At 37.7% G+C, this 19,915-nt stretch overlaps 1 protein-coding gene across 1 annotated transcript in view; it reads left to right on the forward strand.

Annotated features, from left to right (window-relative positions):
* Positions 1–19,915, forward strand: part of NAV3 (neuron navigator 3) — a 648,555-nt gene that overhangs the window by 402,379 nt on the left and 226,261 nt on the right. Inside the window, exon 6 of the mRNA XM_056114248.1 lies at positions 17,379–17,447. Within this exon, the coding sequence (XP_055970223.1) occupies positions 17,379–17,447 (69 nt within the window). The remainder of the gene's footprint in view (positions 1–17,378; positions 17,448–19,915) is intronic.

Here is a 19,915-nt window from a genome sequence, read left to right on the forward strand (position 1 = left end):
CTTTAAGACAGACTCTAGATTAAAGCCACCATTAGTGAAATTTTGAAACCCTAGCCATCCCTTAATAATACTAATTACACTAGTCTTCACAATTTTTTGCGATAAAATTAGAACATCACAAATATAAAGAATTTAAAATATTAATTTATATAATTATTTCATAAATATAAAGCTTGAGTTCTTTTGTGGGAGAAAGGCCATACACAGTGATGTGTAGGATCACTCCTGGGAGTGCTCAGGGGATCATGAGGTGCTAGAGATCAAACCTGGGTCACCTGTTTGTAAGGCAAATGCCCTATTCCTGTATTACCTCTCTGACCCCTACTTGAGCTCATTCTTATGGATAGATGGATGTACTGAGAAGTAATTTTTTAAAATTCATTTTGTGATCACCAAAACTCTTTTCAAATACTGATGAGTATTAAATAGCCCAGATGTTTTGCTCATCAGGATAGTCATTGCCACAGCTTATTTATCTTCTTAGCTTCACCAAATAGCTTCACTCACTGGCATTCAGATTCTAATCTTCAAAAGATGGTTATACAAAAATACAATTTTTAGTGAAGCATCGTCTCTCAACATAAAATTCAATTCTCATAGTGAAAACTGGAAATAGAGATCCCTGAAGTAGCGTTTTGAACTACATGTAGGTAAAAACATGGTGTAAAATCTAATTTATGCTAAGACTGTGAGAGAAATATGAGCCCAGTTTCCTGAATTCTGCTTTATCTTGAGTTTTACATTCCTGGGAGAGCCTAAAACTTTGAAGCAGAAATATCTTACACAGGCATCTCCCTCTTTAGTTACTGTTTTGAAATCCCACAAATGCAGGCCATGCAGGTGGCCTTATTAACTGTCAGTGGAAATGTAAGCTAAGACAGAGGTTATAATATATTTACATACCATATTCCACTAATGGGATAAGTTATCACAGAGACCTGTCTCACAAATAATAGAGATGATATTTCAGCCACCCAAGTACTAAAGAGAAACAAGTGTGGATCAAAGTAAAGTTTTGGACTCAATTTTGAATTGGCAATAACTGTTTTTAGCCAATGCTCAACAAAATTGAAGTGTCAGTACTTATAATGAGATTTAAAGAATTCTTAAAATCTGAATTCTCAATATATGTTATATGTTTACCCTTAATTTGAAGCTTTAGTGAATGTGCTTTGCTGTCTTCAATGTTTGTTATTTTTGTCTAGAAATTACTAGTTTAACTTTCTTCCATTTATTTAATATGCTATATTCTGAGTAATCTGTTTCATGGGTAATCTGTTATTCCCTCAAGTTATTTTCTGTGAATTTGGGGTAGAAGTTATTCCTGCTGTTTAAGAATGATACCATCTTATAAAATAAAACTCAAATTAAGAGATCAGGGTTATCCAATAAAGGCCATACCTAGGAAGCGTCTTCACATTTCTTTTTTTATGTAGGAGTACTGCTATTTATTCAGCCACTGATTAGCTGATTGAATTGGGCATGACCTCCATCTTACTTTTTTTATAATTTTATTTATTTATTTATTTATTTTATATTTATTCATTGAATCACTGTGGGAAAAGTTACTAAGCTTTCAGATTTAAGTCTCGGTCACACAATGATCAAACACCTCTCCTTCATCATTACTCATTTTTCACCACCAAGAACCCCAATATACCCCCCTCCCAACCATCCCAATGCCTGTGAGGCAGATGATTTCCACTTAACTCTTTTCTACATTGATTACATTCATTATTTCGACAAAAGATGCACCATTATTGTTTAGAATTTCTCCCCCAACAATCAGAATTGCTAAAAAGGCATTGTGAAATACTTTGTTTTCTATAGCTGGTTATGAGAATCATATAATCTCACATGGCCACAATAGTGGCCTCGCGATTTTGGATTTCTGCAAAGAGCCAGATAATTACGAGATTGGTTTCTGTGCATCTGGTGTTATGGCTGTGCCAGAGAGCCCCTAGTGGGGGGCAACTTGTGACCTCGGTACTGCGTGAAGGACGAGCCAGTACCACCCCCCTTCCCATGAGACTGCAGTTGCCCCGTCAACAGTGGCTCACACCTGGCTTTCTTATAAGCTCTGAGGAGGTGGCCACCTTGCTGCTGTGGGGGGAAAAGGCAGAAGGGAGCAACACCCTTTCCCTCCTGGGGAGGCATGGCGCCATGGTTTAATGCATGGTCCATTCACTTTTCTGCCGCAAGCTGCCAGGCTCTAGATTAAGTCCTTTTGCCTCTGGAGCCATGGCCATGCCGGAGAGCCTCTTGGGAGGGGGGGCAACTCGTGACCTTGGTAGGTAGGGCATTTGCCTTGCATGCAACCGACACTCCCCCCCCCCCAAAAAAGGGGAAAAAAGTAAATTGAATAATTAAATTAACTAATAAACCTGGGGTCCCCCTTTTCCCTCAGCTTCCTCTGAACACATTTTGGCATGATGAAAGCTTTTGTGAATCCAAGAATCAGACAAGGCACAGCAACAATGGAGTGGCTTGTCTCTGCTCTACTACACCCACAAATTTCACAGGGAATTGTGGAAGGAATGGAGTGCTACAGATTGCTGGGAGGCAGATCACCTGAGAATTTACTTAGAAGATTCCCCCCTCTCATCCCTGCCGCCCCGTGGCTGATAACTGGGATAGTGACTGTATGACCTTTCCAGTAGGGTAGTCTCAGGAACTTTCAATTTTCTAGTATGATGATTTGTTGAATAAGGATTGACAAGCCTACCCAGGGTTCAAACCTGGCAAATATCTCTCCTTTTAGTGAAAAGGAGCACAAAGAATTTAGTAGAGCACTTCATTTAAGTTGCCTCATTGTGAGCCATAAGGCGTTTGCCTTACAAGCGGCCAACATGGCCGACCTGAGTTCGATTCCTCCACCCCTCTCGGAGAACCGGGCAAGATACAGAGAGTATCTTGCCCCCACGGCAGAGCCTGGCAAACTCCCTGTGACGTATTCGATATGCCAAACACAGTAACAACAAGTCTCATGATGGAGACGTTACTGGGCCCGCTCGAGCAAATCGATGAACAACGGAAAGACTGTGACCGTGACCATGACCATTGTGAGGTAAGAGATAAGACTAGAGGCGTATATGGAAGACAGTTTTTGGAATCTGAATATTATGCAAGTAGGTTGGACTTAACTTTCTTGATTGTAAAGGAAGATTGTCTGAGAAATGTTTTAAGATAAGGAAAAAATATGTTATATATATATATTATAACAACAACAGGACATTGGCAACAATAAACAATGTCCTTTGGAGAGAAAAGATATGTTCTGGGGAGATGAGTTGAAGTTGTATCTATAATGGCATAGAGTAAGCATTTTAAAATGAATAGGCATGAAGTATTGACTGGGGAACTAAAAACTGTTTTGAGGTTAGTGATTGAAAATAATGACATTTCTGTTTACTCATTTGGTGCTGATATATTTCAGTAAGAAAAATCATAGCTATATAATACACTGTCATCCCGTTAATCATCAGTTTGCTCGAGCAGGCACCATTAGCATCTCCATTTGTCCCGGCCCTGAGATTTTAGCATCGTAAACTTTATGCCCTCTTTCCAGCGATATATTACTGGAAATAAATTAGGAGACAGTGAAGATAAAGAGGTCCAAATTTGGACTAATTGGATCTGGTATTTAGGTGAGATATTTAGATCAGTATTTCTCAACATTGATTCAACCATGACGTCCCTCTGTCCTTGTTTTCTTCCTATGGCCTCCATATTCTACCAGTTTACCTTATTCTTTGGTTCACCTAGCATATATCAGCTTTCTTTTTCTGCTCTCACTCTCGTTGAGTGATATCTCATTGTCTAATGTAATTTTCAAATTGTGAAATCGAGAGTTATAAAACTAATTGAAATATTAAATATATTGTCAAAGTAAATGAATACATTGGAACTGTATTTTTCTCTAATCACCGTATCACATAGCAAAATACATGTAAACTGTTGTAACAGATGGACCTTTGTTCAGTCTTGAAAACTATAGTTTCAGGGACTAAAACATGCTTACTGAATGGTCCTTGTGAACCATGCTTACTGAATGGTCTCTTACAATTTCTGATGATGATTTATTTTTGTGTTGTTGTTGTGGGTGGGGCACACCCAATTTGGGTGGGGCACACCCAATTATGCCTAGAGCTAACTCCTGGCTCTGTGCTCAGGGATCCCTCTTGTTGGTGCTGGTGGGACTATATGAGATGCTGGGGATCAATACAAGTGCCTTGCCTGTTGTACTCTCTCTCTCTGTCCCTTCTGATGACTCATTTTAGGATTATCATTGTAAAGATTTTTAGGGATTTATAGTCTTGAGTTTGGGAAACAAGAAGTGTGATAAGTATCCAGGGAGGCTTGAAGGGGAACAGACTTGTGTTTGCTTTCAAAAAATCATGGTTCCCAAGGTTACCATGAAGCAAAACAGAAATTAGAGTTAAAAACTGTATACTTTCACCTTTATAAAACTGTAAACACTGTACTGAGAGGGCTGTTCTGTGAATTTAAGAATGAGAACATAACAACATCAGGAATGAGAGGGGAAAACGAAGGATATGCTGTTAGGAAGAATACCAGTGGAAGGAAAGCAGGATTTATAAAGTACTATGTTTTAGCAAATACACTAGAGGAATATAAAGTAGTGTGTTTTACAAAAGACACTAGAATATTTATAGATCCTCCCTAGAAATTTAGTACATCCAGGGATTTGATATGAAAATCTGGATCCCACTGAAGTTTTTGTTTAACTGACAAAGCACTTATTTGCATCAGACAGCCCCTAAGTGGTTGACAGTTTAATCCTCATAGAAATCTTGAAGTAAAGTTATCATACTCCTTTAACAGCTGAAAAAGCAGGCAGAGAACAGCTGAACAGGATTTAGGCAGAGTAGATTGGCTCTAGATTCTGCTCTGTTCACCTGTCTACAAATACTGCTAGTATCTGAATTTATGACTTACAGAGAACCTGGCTATAGAGATAGTTCAGTTTTTGGGTGCATGCCTTACATGTATGAAGCTCTGTGTTCAATCCTTGACACATTTTTTTCTCACAGAATATAAATAATGGGTAACTTTTTATACAGCTGCATAGTGTTTTGTGTTTCTCTTCCCAAGATTGAAGTTAATTCAGTTCCTAATAAATGAAAAATTCTATTTATGAAGATTTTTAGTGAGTACATGTAATATAAAAAGATTATTTTTTAACGAATGAAAAGAGTAATGTCTGCATGCTTAAACCTAATTTTTCCTCAAATTAAGTATTCATAATATAATGTCAGACATGGTGGCAGTCAGTAAAATCATTTTAATGATTCATTAACTATCTAATTATATCAGTACATATGCTTATTGGAATAAATTGAGCAAAAACTCTAAATAAAGTTATTAGTATTTGAATCTATTAGCATTAAAAATATTAGGTTGTAAAGTCAATTACTTGTTTACTCAAATGTAAAATACTACAAGGAGATCTTTAGCTGTACTTTGAATGTGGCGTTTCCATACTCTAAATATCCATTTTTCCATTATTTCCTATTACTCCTATTACTGTACTCTTTGAAAAATAACATCAGTTAGAGATAGTCTTTATCTTTTTTTCTTTCTATTACAGAGATATTCCATCTCCTGTTAAATAAAATTGAAGTCTCAGTGGAACTTAGTTTATTAGTTTATCTAAGTGCGGATTTGATCCTGTGAATGGTCTGATGAGTTATATTCTGAGAAAGAGAATAATCGAAACCCAAACCATGTATTGATAAAAAACAGTGCAGTAGTTCTAACAGGATATCTGGTTGTTGTTTTTGTTTGTTTTGTTACTGTTTTTTGATAACATGTGAATTTTGGAGCTTTCCTGGTTCTTCTGAGTATTGTTATTACACCTCCAGACTGGCAAAAGCATCAGAATAAACTTTATCTGAACTCTGCTGACAAGGTTCTTGGCTGGACTATCATTGTTTGATCTCCCTACATCTACTTTCTGGTCAGCAACTGAGGCCAATGATGAGTTTATTTCATTTCCTCACTGACGAGTTTTCTGGCATGAGTTTTCTGTATGCCAGCTTCATAGAAAAGGGTAAACCTAATTTGAACTATTGTCCATGCTTGGGATTTATTTAACTTTGTTTTTTTGTTTAACTTTTTTCACTTTCTATTGGAAGGGAAGATATATCCCAAAATGAAATTTTAGTACTCACTCCTAATTCTGTGTTTGTACTCTGTAATACAAGTCAGACTCAAGAAAATACCTGAGATTATAGCACAGCGGTAGGGCGTTTGCTTTGCACAAGCCAACATGACTAACCCGAGTTCAATTCCTCCGCCCCTCTCGGAGAGCCCGGCAAGCTACCGAGAGTATCTCGCCTGCACAGCAGAGCCTGGCAAACTACCTGTGACGTATTCGATATGCCAAACACAGTAACAACAAAGTCTCCAATGGAGACGTTACTGGGTCTGCTCGAGCAAATCGATGAACAACGGGAGGACAGTGACAGTGACAGGGACAATTTTTTTCTCTAATCCTGTGTCCTTAGTTATAACTTCTCACATTTATCATTTATATTTTCCATATCTCTCCTTTTGTTTGGGCCTTCATTGAAGTTTGCCTGAATCACAGAAGTGGATTTCTATTAAATCTCACTATTTTAGTCTTACTCCAACCTTGTTACTCCCCAGGTTCCTTCTTTCCCAGACTGGAGAGATAATATAGCAGGTAAGGCACTTAATGCCTTGCAGGTTGACACAGGTTGGATCCCCGGGATGTCTCCTGAGTCCTGCCAATAGGAATCTCTGAGTTAGGAGCCAGGAATAAATCTTAAGCACAGCTGAATATCACTGTAGCACTGTCCTCCTGTTGTTAATCAATTTGCTCGAGCAGGCACCAGTAACAGCTCCATTGTGAGAGTTGTTGTTACTCTCTTTGGCATATAGAATATGCAACAGGGAGCTTGCCAGGGGCTGCCATGAGGGTGGGATACTCTTGGTAGCTTGCCAGGCTCTCCGAGAGGGACAGAGGAATCCAACCTGGGTCATCTGCATGCACAGCTGAATATGGCCCAAAACCAACCAAACAGATTCCTTCTTTCTACAATCTGAAAATCATTTATTCTACAAATGAAATATTTTGGTATCCCCACTTGCAATCAGAACAAAGTCCTAATTCCTTACCAAGTTGCTGTCACACCTCAGGACATGAGATAAACAATAGATGCAAAAAGAATAGTTCTAGAATGGAAGATGATTTGCCACTTTTGTGTCAAATTTATTATTTATTATTTATTAATTTATTATTTATTAATTTTTGCTGCTCTTGTTTAAAGTTTCTAGTTAGTAAAGATTAAGAATAATAGATTGTGTGAGGCCCAGATATTATGTCGTGGCCATTTTTTTTTTTAAACTCAAATGTGTTTGTTTGTCTGTGGTGGTATCTGGAATTGGACCCAAGGCCTTGTAAATGCAAAGCTTGTACTCTATCCCTTGGAAAATTTTAATAATGCACATAAACTTACCTGGATCAAATTTTATTTTTAAGAATAAAAATATAAAAATTAAGTTTATATACCTATATATATTTTTTTTTTACATGAAAGAACCCTATTAGAACTTATATGACAAATACATTGTTTTGAAAAAATCCTATACTGAAATCAACATTTCCTTAGGGAGTGGAGGGAAACACACAGCAGTGTTATGGGTCTACACCTGGCTTAGTGCGTGGGCTCACTCTTGGAAGTGCTCCTGGAATCCTCTGATGCATTCCAGACTTTTAAGTCCTGTGTCCTGCCAAAACCTAAAATTATTTAAATAATATTTTTATGATACCATAATGAATTTTGTTGTCATCAAATACATTTTTACTTGTTTGTTTTTGGTGAATAAATGTTGTCTTGAATTATGGATTCAAAGATTTTTATAGCTACCACAGGCTCAGTGGAAAGAGTTCTGTGATTGATTAGTGATTGATTAGTGATGTGTAATAATGGGCATCTTTGGGTTGTAGATTCCCAGCTCTAGGCAGGCTAGTCTTTGGTATGCAAAGCTCAGATACTTGTCTTGGGGATGTAGATTCCAAACTCTAGCAGACTGGTCTTTGGGATGCAAGCCCAAGTGCTTGTAGCTTGTGAAAGTGCTTGTGAAAGGTTTCAGTTTGGTTTTGTATCTTCTTTCCCCAGGCCAAAATTACTGGCTTGCAGATGTAAAGAAATAGTGTACGTTTTGCTGCCTCAAGGTTCTTTCTGTAACTTCTTTTGATGGCATCACTATATTGCAGAGGTACTATGATCTATAGAAATAAAAGAGAAAGGAAAATGTTTAGCTCTGTGATTTTTCCCAAGAAATTTAAAACACGACTTTTCAGCTCTTAGAATATGTGATTATATATCCTGCTTTTGAGAACCAGAAACAAGGTTAGGGAAAGCACCTGACCTCTTAAGGGAAGAAGTACTTACATTTTTGGGTCTACTAACTGAAGAAGTGGGGTGCAAGAAAGATAAAGCCAGAAACATCAAATAAAAAATCAAATAAAAATTATATTTGTACTTTTTCAACTTAAAACTATAAAACCTAGCTCCCAGAACCACGCGGCCGCATTTGCAGCCGCGCAACATCTTATTATGACATCTTATTATCTCATTCCTACTTTGGACAAACTGGCAGGCTACCGAATGTAACCTGCCCACACAGCATAGTCTGGCAAACTCCCCGTGGTGTACCCAATATGCCAAATACCAGTAACAATGATGGGTCTCATTCTCCTAAAGAGCCTTGAATATAGCACTTCTTAAAAAATCTCAGGGCTAGGATGAAGGAGACGTTACTGGGGCCTGCTCGAGGCAATCGACAAATAACAGGATGGTCGTGATTCGTGATTCGTGAATAATGGGCATGAAAGTAGCAAGTAAGAAGGTGGCATGTTTGCGTGTCTTGACTGAAATGATGCCTGAAAATGTTCAAGATAGTGTTTAATTGAATGTTTTTCATGAGAATTTATTAACTATTAAGAGATATCACAGCTTAAAGGTTTTTTTTTTTTTTAGTTTATGTTTTGGTGTTTGAGCCACACTGGCAGTGTTCAGGGTTTATTCCTAGCTCTGCAATCAGGGAAATACAGCATCAAAGAAATATCACAGCTTATAGATGCTAACAAACCAATGTCCAAGTCCAAGCGCTTTTACTTAATAATGTATAATTTTTGCAAATGAGTTTAGAATCCTGGAGCAATAATACAGCTGGTAGGAGTACTTACCTTGTATGTGCTGAACTGGAGTCATTCCCTGGTACCCAGGATAGTCCAATGAGCCCACCAGGAATGACTCCTCAGCATAGAACCACGAGTAAACTCTGAGCACCCCTGAGTATTGCCTCAAATAAAAAATAAACTTAAAATACATAAAACAAATTTGTTTTCTTTGTTTTCACTAAGGAATAGGACTGTTGTAAGGGATGACTGAAAAAATAAATGTTAATTACCTGTCATTTAATAAGTATATAAGAAAAATAAATGTTATTTGTTCCCTCATTCAATTTATTTCTGATAATTTCATCATGAAACAATTTCCCATTCTTAAAACATGGTGATGTAATGTACCATTGTTTGATAATACACATTATCAAGGTAAATATCAACCAATCATTTATTTAATAAACACCAGTCCCATGAGTGAAACTATGAATGTAAAAATGAACATATTTCCAGTCCTGTGAACAATAAGACCTATTCAATAGTCATGTAGCACTGTAACACTGTCTTCCCATTGTTCGTCAATTTGCTCAAGCAGGCACCAGTAACATCTCCATTATGAGACTTGTTGTTTCTGTTTCTGGCATATCAAATATGCCACAGGGAGCTTGCCAGGCTTCACCGTGCAGGCGGGATACTCTCAGTAACTTGCCAGGCTCTCCGAGAGGGATGGAGAAATCAAACCCGGGTCGGCCGCATGCAAGGCAAATGCCCTTCCCGCAGTTCTATTGTTCCATCCCCGAGTAGTCATGTATCATTTTTAATATGATGTTTATCCATATCAATCTAAGTAGAGAAGACTCAAGACCAGTGGAAGACAAAGCTAACTCTAAAATACTTGAAAAATGTGTAGTGAGGTGGTATCTGAGCTGGATTTTGAAGAAGAAACAAGATGCATAATGTGGTAAAGGTAAAAGGTAAAGGCCCTCCCGTTGATCGTCGATTTGCTCGAGCGGGCCCAGTAACGTCTCCATTGGAGACTTTGTTGTTACTGTGTCTGGCATATCCAATACTCTCGGTAGCTTGCCGGGCTCTCCGAGAGGGGCGGAGGAATTGAACTCGGGTCGGCCATGTTGGCCGCTTGTAAGGCGAACGCCCTACCCGCTGTGCTATCGCTCCAGCAGGCCCGAGCCGCCTGGATACCGCAGCATAATGTGGGAAAAGAGTAAATTTGGGGTTTTTTTTTGTTGTTTATTTGTTTGTTGTGACAACAGTTTTGGGTCCAAAGAGAAGGAAAGGGGTAGAGGGGAGGACCACTGGTCCTCCACTGAGAACACAGGGTGGAGGTGTGTGCAGAAGGGATAAAGCTGTACCAGAGGCTGGTGAATGTACTGAAATATTTTATTAACCAAATCTCTAAACCCAGCTTCTATACTTCAGGGAAGAGGAGGTTAAGCCAATTTTGAAGAAATTGGCATCATACTTTCTTGGGAAAGCTGATTCTTTGGACTGTGGGAAGAACGATTTGATTTGCCTAAAGAGAATAAAGAGTACTTTTGGAGTTAACAAGGTTGGGGGTACATCAGAATAAATATAGGACAGAGTAATTATTAGAAGATTCCATATTATGCGATGGAGAAAATATTGGTGACATGAAATTTGAATGGAATATTTACATTGAAGAAGCCAAAGATAGAGGGTATCATTTAAAAGAAAGATAATGAATCACATTTTGAGAACTTTTTGCATATTTGTAAAACACTCTAGGTCATAGATCTAGGAGACCCTGAGGTCAGAGTTGAGATTTGAGTGCAGTTCTTAGATTTGGTGTGAAAAGAACAGAGGAATTCAGAATATGGTTTTGAAAATATGCATAGTCATAGTAGAAACTTTATGTGGATTTTATATTTGGAAACAATGAGGTGCAGCTGGGTACGGAGATGCTACAGAAAGAGAGTTAAGTGAGATGAGGAGTTCTAGAAGGCATCAGTGAAGAAAGGACTGTTGGCAGAATCTATAGTACCATCAAATTGGAAGATGAGGCAGAGTTCTGAGACATATGGATTATACTGATTGACTGAAATTACAGGTTATTTTCCTCTAAGGTGAACATGTGTGGATACTCTATAGAGCTCGGCATTTCAGTGTTACTACAAATGCCAGCTGAAGATCCCATTAAAATGTGGATACAGCAAGTCTGGGATGAGACCCGAAATTCAATATTTCTAACAGTTCCCAAGTGATGCCAATTTTGTTGGTCTGTGGACAACACTTTGAGTAGTAGGCTCTGTTGGTTAATAATATATTGGGAATCTCAATTCAGGATCTGTTTTTTTTTGAGAAACTTCCGTTCTGTATAAGAAATGGATATTACAGTTTCACTTGGGAATTTGCTCTGAAGCTGGGTTAGAAATCTAAACTGACAGTTTGGACCCTGCTGTGTATTGAACACCAGATGAGTTTCCTTCTTTTAATTTATGCTCGCTAGTTTTCTCCTCTTTCCCTATTCTGTGGGAAATAAAAGGCTTTCCCTTGATACTCAACTTTATCAAATGGATGTATAAATGCTTTAAGAGAAATTAAAAGACCAAAGAAAAGTCTTTCATGCTTTTTGTCTCTAATATTTTATTCTCTCTGCCAGTTTTGCAACCCAGATTTAGAAGGTGCCTCATTTGACAGCATTTCAGAGTGGAGGAAATGCAATCCACAAGCCTAGAATTTGGAAAATCCTTGTCTGCTATGTTCTGTCTTCTGTTTCTTTATTGCCACTAATCTCAGATCTGTGTCTCTATGTGCCTTTTCTGTGTTACTAGTAGACTACATTAACTGAAGCTCTTGACCTGCTTTGTTACTTTTCCATTTGTAAATATGAAACACAGGAAATGGTATTCACACACTGTGGGGGACAAAATGTCTCTCTGTAGCAAGAGGGAGGCAGAGATAGGTTTAAAAAAAAAGTAAGAAAAATAAAGGAAAGAAAAGGTGTTGGGGGAAGTGAGGTAGAGTGATTCATGTGGAAACCAAGGAAACAGCTGGATTTGGAAAGACTAAATCAGCCTGACTGGGTATTATTGATTGCATATTAGTAATAAATACAAAATAAAAAGCGACTTGCCTTGTGAAGTTTCAAGCCCATAAAACCAAAGCTATAATTAATACCATAAAAGCTGATCAGAACTTGGGGGAGGTAAAAATTGTGAGTTGAATGTGATGATTTTGAATGTAACTTAAATTCATGTGTTTTTTTTCCTTCAGTTGAATTTGTAGCTGGGAGTATGGCTTAGGTATTAATTTTACTTCCTAGTAGATTTTACTTGAAATATTAGGTAAGAAACTAATTACTTGTTGAAAGTGTGCATACAGTATTTGAGCAAAGAGGACTTAAGAAGAATCTTTTCTTTAAGAAAATAGACACGAATGGGTTGGTGGACAATTGGAGTGCATTTTTTTTTGGTATATTGCTCTAAGATCACTTGATCACTAGACATCCTGTTACTCACTGACCGAGCGGGCACCAACCAGCAACGTCTCCATTCATTCCTGTCGCGTGCTAGTGTAGCACAATGGCATCTACTCATTCTAGGAACATGAAGCGCCTCAAACCGATCAGTCAGGGTCTTGACGAAGAAGTCTGACCATCTCATAAATGGGGGCCACACGATATTTTGACATCCTGTGAAATCCAATTGGTAATGGCTCTAGTCCAGTGGCCGTCTCCAAATCTCATTATGTGTCCAGCCCATCTGATTTTCGATGCCCTGGCAAATGAGACAGCGTCCCTGATTCTTGATCATCGATGGAGGTCGGAACTCTGGATTCTTTCTCTCATTTGAGTGAAGCATGATACTCCAAGCACAGCTCTTTCCATTCCTCTTTAAGAAACCCGAATAGTATTCTCATCCTGTTTTCATAGGACCCAGGTCTCTGAGGCATATGTTAATGCAAAAAGAACAGTGAAATTGAAGAGATGTGCCCGGATCCAGAGATTCTTTGCCCTCTTAGCTATTTCTTTGACACTCTTGAAGGCGTTCCAAGCCGCTTTCTTCCCCCTGCGCAACTCAGGTGCCAGGTCATTCGTCATGTTGACTTCTCGACCTAGGTACACATAACTGTTGCATTCAGAGATGTCCGTTCTGTTGAGAGCAAATGGAACATCAGGAACAAAACTGTTTCTCATAAACTTTGTCTTCGTGAGATTCAGCTGTAGTCTGACCTTTCCACATGCATGGTCAAAGTTGGCCAGCATTTGTGTCACTTGGCTGATGTTTGGTGTTATTAGAACGATGTTATCAGTGAAGTGGAGGTGGTGTATTTGCCGACCATCTATCTTCACTCCCATTCCTTCCATTCCAGTCATTGCATGATGTTCTTGAGGGTGGCACTGAAGAATTTCGGTGAAATGGTATCACCCTGCCCAACCCCTCTCTTGACGTCAATGATCACCTCCCAGTAGAATGGTGAGATCCTGGTAGTGAATCCGCAATACAGCTCACAGAGGATCCTGATGTATTGAGTTTGAACGCCCTGTTCAGCTAGGGCTTTGATGACCGCTTCAGTCTCAACAGAACGAAAGGCCTTCTTTAAGTCAACGAATGTTAAACAGAGCGGCATCTTGAACTACAAAGAAACCTCAGTGAGATTGGTAATCATGTAAATATGGTTGATTGTGCTGAATCCTTTTTGGAACCCAGTTTGCTTGCATGGATGTCCTTCATCTAGTGTTCTGCCAATCCTATTCAGGATAACTCAAGTACATAGCTTGTGGACGACAGACAACAGGCAGATTGGGTGATAGTTGCCAATGTCGTGGATGTCTCTCTTCTTGTACAGTAGTACAGTCCTGCTGGTTTTCCACTGGGATGGAACTTTGCATTCAGACAAATGCAAAAAAGAGCCGAGCCAGTGTATTGTTGAGTACTGATGGCAGGTTCTTCAGGTGTTCGGGTCTGACCTTGTCTGGGCCAGGTGCTGTTCACTTCTTCTTTTTTTTTTTTAATTTTTATTAGTGAAACATCATAAGGTACAGTTGTAGACTTACAAATTTTTGTGCTTGGGTTTCAGTTATACAATAATAGAGTACCCATCCCTCCACCAGTGCCCATTCTCCACCACCACTGATCCCAGTATCCCTCCCACTCCCCATCCCCACCATCCCACCCTGCCTTTGTGGCAGGGTATTCCCTTTTATTCTCTCTTTCCTTTTGGTTGCTTCTTTACTGACAAAATGGCGTGTCGGATTTTGGAATGGAGAATGTTGGGAACGACATATCCATCCTGCGGAATTTGGTATGTGGGCAGGTGGGCATGAGTATCGAAGAGATCCAAGTAGAAGTCATAGATAATCTTCTCCATTGCCCTTCTGAGAGATGTGATAGATCCATCAGGACATCAAAGGACAGTCATCTTGGTCTTGTAGTTGGCAAAGGACAGTCGGGCATTGCGAATGCTTTTCCTGGCTTCTGCCACATCTACCAGCACTGCTGCTCTTCTCTCTTTGAGGTTTTCCTTGATCGCTTCTCTGCACTGCTTTGCGAGCTCAGACATTCACTTGCAGTTGCCTGAGGCTTGTGCCAAGCCACATTGGTGAATGAGCTCCAGAGTTTTCAAAGACGCGTCTTTTTGTGGCTATCTCTTGCTCAGCGTTCTTCACACAATCACGGATGTGCTGAACTATTGCTCTAAGATAGCTTTTTAAAGGTAGAGGAAATGATATGCTCAAATACAAATTTTCTAGAGTGGTATGAATTAAATAGAATTTTTGTGGTCTTCAAGTATCAGTTTGACAAGCATAAGAAAAAGTACAAGAAAAGCAGTGAAGAAGGCGGATTCTAAGGGAATAAAGCTTGTGGCCTTGATATTAAAATATCAAAATAGTGCAGCATTCACTCTTAATAAATTGTAAAACATACATGGGCCATAAAATCTCATTGGTGTTGGTCAATTCAACTTAACTCTGTGGAATTTATTGTTTTCCACATCTCTGTTATTAATTATGGCATTACTTTTAAACCATGGAGAGAAAACATAGAGTAGGTGGTTTTCATTCCTTGAAGGACATTGATTTTAATGTAATCACTCTGGTTAATATTATGTTCAATATTAAAATTGAAGGATGAAACTTTAGATAGTGTTTTTACTCTGGATTGACAGAATAGACTGAGAAGTTTACCAAAAGTTTTTCTTCAATTTTGATGCTTATATTTTCAATGTAAAATTAAATTGATATCACATTATATGAAACTCTGTGTTTTTTTTTCTTTTTTGCTTTTTGGGTCACACCTGGCAATGCACAGGAGTTACTCCTGGCTCATGCACTCAGGAATTACTCCCAGTAGTGCTCGGGAGACCATATGGGATGCTGGGAATAGAACCCGGGTCAGCTACATGTAAGGCAAACGCACTACCCACTGTGCTATTGCTCCATCCCCTTTTGTTTTAATTTTGAATTATTCTCTGTTACTATTGTTTCTGAGGTAGTTTGGCCAGTCATGCCCAGTTATCCTCAGAGCCCAAGTGCCTAGAATAGTTAGAATTCTGAGTACACTGTGGGTAAATAGTAGTGTAGAGTCCATCAGATTAGAATAATGCTACTCTTTGGTCCTGAAAAATATCACTGGATAGATGGACTCATTCCTCTTTGGCTAATTACTTTGAGTTTTAGTACTTTGTTTTGGTTTGGCTTGGGGGGGGGCACACCCATTTGCACTCAGGGCTCACTCCTGACTGGGTGCTCTGGGGACTGTATGCAGTACTGGAATTGAATCTTTGAATCTGGATTGGATGTTGCAAGAACTGCCCAGTTACGTTTAAGGGCCCATATATCCCTACTTCAGGCTGGCTTAGTGCAGTAATAGTCATCTTTGGAAATGTATCTCAGGCCTAAGAAATCCCCCCCTTTATAAATATACTAGAGAGCAAAGCAGCCAGATGGACTTCAGCAGGCCTCCAAGTGACCCATTCCTTCTGACTCCACCATCCCACATGTTGTTCTCTGTTTCCTTGGAGATCATAACTGCTGGGTTCATGTAGATCATCACAGTTCACCTGAGACGCAATTCTCCACTCATGACCATATCAGGCTGTGTCAGCATGTTTTAGGTGTGATACTTCTTACTGTTATTTTCCAGAACACTCATTTCCAGAAACCCTAGGTTACTCAAATCAGCTTTAAGACGGATTTTCACTTAAATTATAAGGTATTAACTTGTCTTCAAAATGTGATCTAAATGATACTTTGTTTTCAATCAGACTTTGAACTAAAAGTCATTAAAAATTGTTCAAGAATACTTAGAAATTGTCATTCAGTTTTTGAAGAATTTTCACTTCAACTTCAATATTTGCACAGGTGTTTCTTTAGAAAAACTTTTTTTGTTGTTCAACCCTCAAAGCATCCTGTCTAGAACTAAAAATCAGCAATAACTTATTAAGGGATTGGGGAGATAGGTCAGAGGGCTGAGTGCATGCCCAGATTGCACAGGGCCCTAGATTTGATCCCTGGCACTGGTAGGCCTCCAGAGAGAGCACTGCTAGGTGTAGCTCTGATGGCCCTTTGGATTGCTGAGAAGTCCCCCAAAGTCCAGTAAGTTATTAAACACAAGCCAAATATTTAAACATTTGGCATTCAAACTAATGTTTAAATTAAAAGACTAATTAGACATTTATTTTAAAAATAATACTCAGAGCTTTATTTTTAACCTTTGAGAGAAAGAGACTCAGAGCTTTATTTTTAACCTTTGAGAGAAAGAGTTGTAAGTCATGCTTAAACATTCTAGATGTTTTGAAATTAATTGTTAATGCTAGAACTTTTATAAGATGGATGAAATACTATTTAAACTAATATTCATGGGTTAGGGTGTGGTTCAGCACCCCCATACATGCGTGAGGCAATCTGGGTTTGATTCTTAGCACCACTACAATTTAAAAAATCTAAAATAATATTAAAATATCACAGACATAATTTTAAAGTCAATAAATACATCTTTGGTTTTAAGGGGAACAGTGCATTATTTCATAGTGCATTCATATTCAGAGATCATGGTGTTTATGTTGCATTATCATAATTTTCTAATTAATTTGTTCTTTGTACATGTATATACACGTTCCAATTGCATTTCATGAACTCATAGTTTTCTTGTAAGTTTGTGCTTTCTTTCCATGTTCAAAGAATCTCTTTAATTCAATTTCTCTGTTTCTCCTCATACAGTCTGGCAGCCAGATATGCAACTCAGTCTAATCACAGTGGAATTGCAACCAGTCAAAAAAAGCCTACTAGGTCAGTTAATACCTCTAATTTATTGCTTGTTAGTGGTAATAAGGTAAATTCCCAGTGATATTTCCTCCTATCATTCTAAATTTTTTTTCCTAAAATAACATTTCTGGATAAAAGTTTAAAAGACTGAATCCTTTCCAGAGAATTTCTATGTGTAGTCTGGAAGATGAGCATGTTTGTGTTGGATCATTAAATGAGTTTTGGTTGGTTCTGCTTTAGTTTTGCTTAACATAATGCCATGACTGAGCTAAAAGTCTCTAGGCTTAGAGATAGCCAATAAAGAGTTACCTTAAAGGTCAAATTCTTGCCAGGTCACAGAATCTGGAAGTTTTACAGAGTGTAATTGCGTTTTGACCTAGGCATGCTTTAATTTTGCACATTTTGAAATAGAGAGAAACATTGGCTATTTTTTTTTTTGTGGGGAAGTTTGTACTAGATTAGCCTGAACTTCTTTGTATCTGTAATAGTTGAATTTTTTTTTTCCTTAAAGCATGTATTTTAAAGTCAGTTTGCTATAGTAAGTGACAAGACATTATGTACTGTTTGGATAATGCTGGTATATAAAAATGTGTTAAAATGTGTTAAGTTGTTAAAAGAAGATGGTAGCATAGAACAGCTGAGTGTAGCCACAGCAAATGTGTTCTGCACTCCCTGGTTTTTATGTGATTTTATGTGTCATCTCACTTACTCTCTTGGTGATTTACTAGTCATTGCTCTAATAATGTCATTTATTAGTCATTGCGCTAATGAAATGTCCTTTGACCGCAAGGACCACTTATAATGCATTGACTTAAGGTATGTACCTTTCTTTTTTGCCTTGGTTTTCTCAGTCATGTTAATTTTTATTGTAATAAGAATTATTCTGAAGAGATGAATTAAAAGTGCATTTACTGGAAATTAGAAAGAATCATGCAAATCAGAATATACAAAAATGACCTCGCTGATACAGTAAGCATTTTATTAGTACTCCTAAGACATCTGCGTGTAGAGTTAAATACTTTGATTAAGCAGAAAATCTCTTTCTTTTTATCCCCTTGATTTTCTTTTTATTTCATTTTTATTACCTTGATGAATGATCTAGAGCTCTGGCTGCCTGTCAAATTAGGATAATGAGAAGAGTAAATGGATTTTTAAATTTGTTTTAATTTGTGTTTCTGAAAACTAAAGATCATTTGCCTTCATGGGTCACATTAAAGACTAAAATGCATTTTAATTGATTTCTAGAAATAGGTCATGTTTCATTGTAAGCTGGGCAAGTTTTGTGACAAAATTTACTTATGCACATGAAATTGAAATGAACTGTGTAATCTATGACTGTATCTACAGAAATATGTCTCATATTTATTATGATTAGGACATTTGGCCATTTTAATTAGTTGAGTCCTGTCTTCATTGTAATCATTAGTACTCTAAAATTCCTGTTGTCTGCAGTTATTGTGCTGTGGTTATTGTACTTACATGTATTTTAGATTCCTTTGAGCAAAACTTAAATACTAGAATCACTTAGAAAAGATTCTCATCTTGTATCTGACACACAACCTACCAAAATAGCTGAAGAGAGGTGCTGAAATGATACTACAGTGGATAGGGCTTTTGCCTTGCTTGTGGCTGATCTGGGTTTGACCCCTGGTATTTCATGTGGTCCCCTGAGAACTGTCAGGAGTAATTTCTGAGTATAGAGCCAGAAGTAACCCTTGAGTATATCCAGGTATGGCCCTCAAACAAACAAACAAAAATCCTAAAAAAGCTGAAGAGAGTTTCTTAGCATATGTATTTATACTCCAAAAGATAGGTAATGTTTAGAAGTAAAATTCTGTTTTTAAGCTATTTCTGTTCTTTTGTGAAATTCTTTTATTGATTCTATTACTGGTTGACAAGTATTTAAGAACCTTTTCTCCTTATAACCTATGGAAATAATATATTGCATAGCATTACAATAAAGGTGAGTTAAAAATTGAATATTATAACAACTGATGGTGAAGTTTTGATTTATTGATTGAACACAATAAATATCCTTTATTTTAATATGTGTAAAAGAGCACAGCAAAACCCTGCGAGCTGTATGTATACTTCTTGATTTTTAAAATTTTCCTTTAAAACAATAAGAGTAGTACACATTTAAATTCACATGATGGCAGCAAATACCACCTTAGATGCTGGTAATCTTTAAAGCCATATTATTAAGCATGTCAGAGTGTTGATGTTTTAATTTCCAGTTTGCTTGGATTGAGTTTGTGATATATTTGTCACTAAATGTAATTTTTACTATGTATATATCTATATTTTAGTGTGGTTTAGAAATGACATTAAACTATTACACTAAAATTTTGAGAATAAAAACTTATAAAATAATTATCTAGTGAATTAAATTATCTACACTGATATTTGACTAAAGTCCAGGTAAAATATTCTTACTTCCTGTGAAGGCCACTATATTTAAGACTGCATTTAATTCCACATATCATATCCTT

The sequence above is a fragment of the Sorex fumeus genome, unplaced genomic scaffold (genome assembly GCF_029834395.1).
Source record: "Sorex fumeus unplaced genomic scaffold, SorFum_2.1 ptg000003l, whole genome shotgun sequence".
Classification (NCBI taxonomy): Eukaryota; Metazoa; Chordata; class Mammalia; order Eulipotyphla; family Soricidae; genus Sorex; species Sorex fumeus.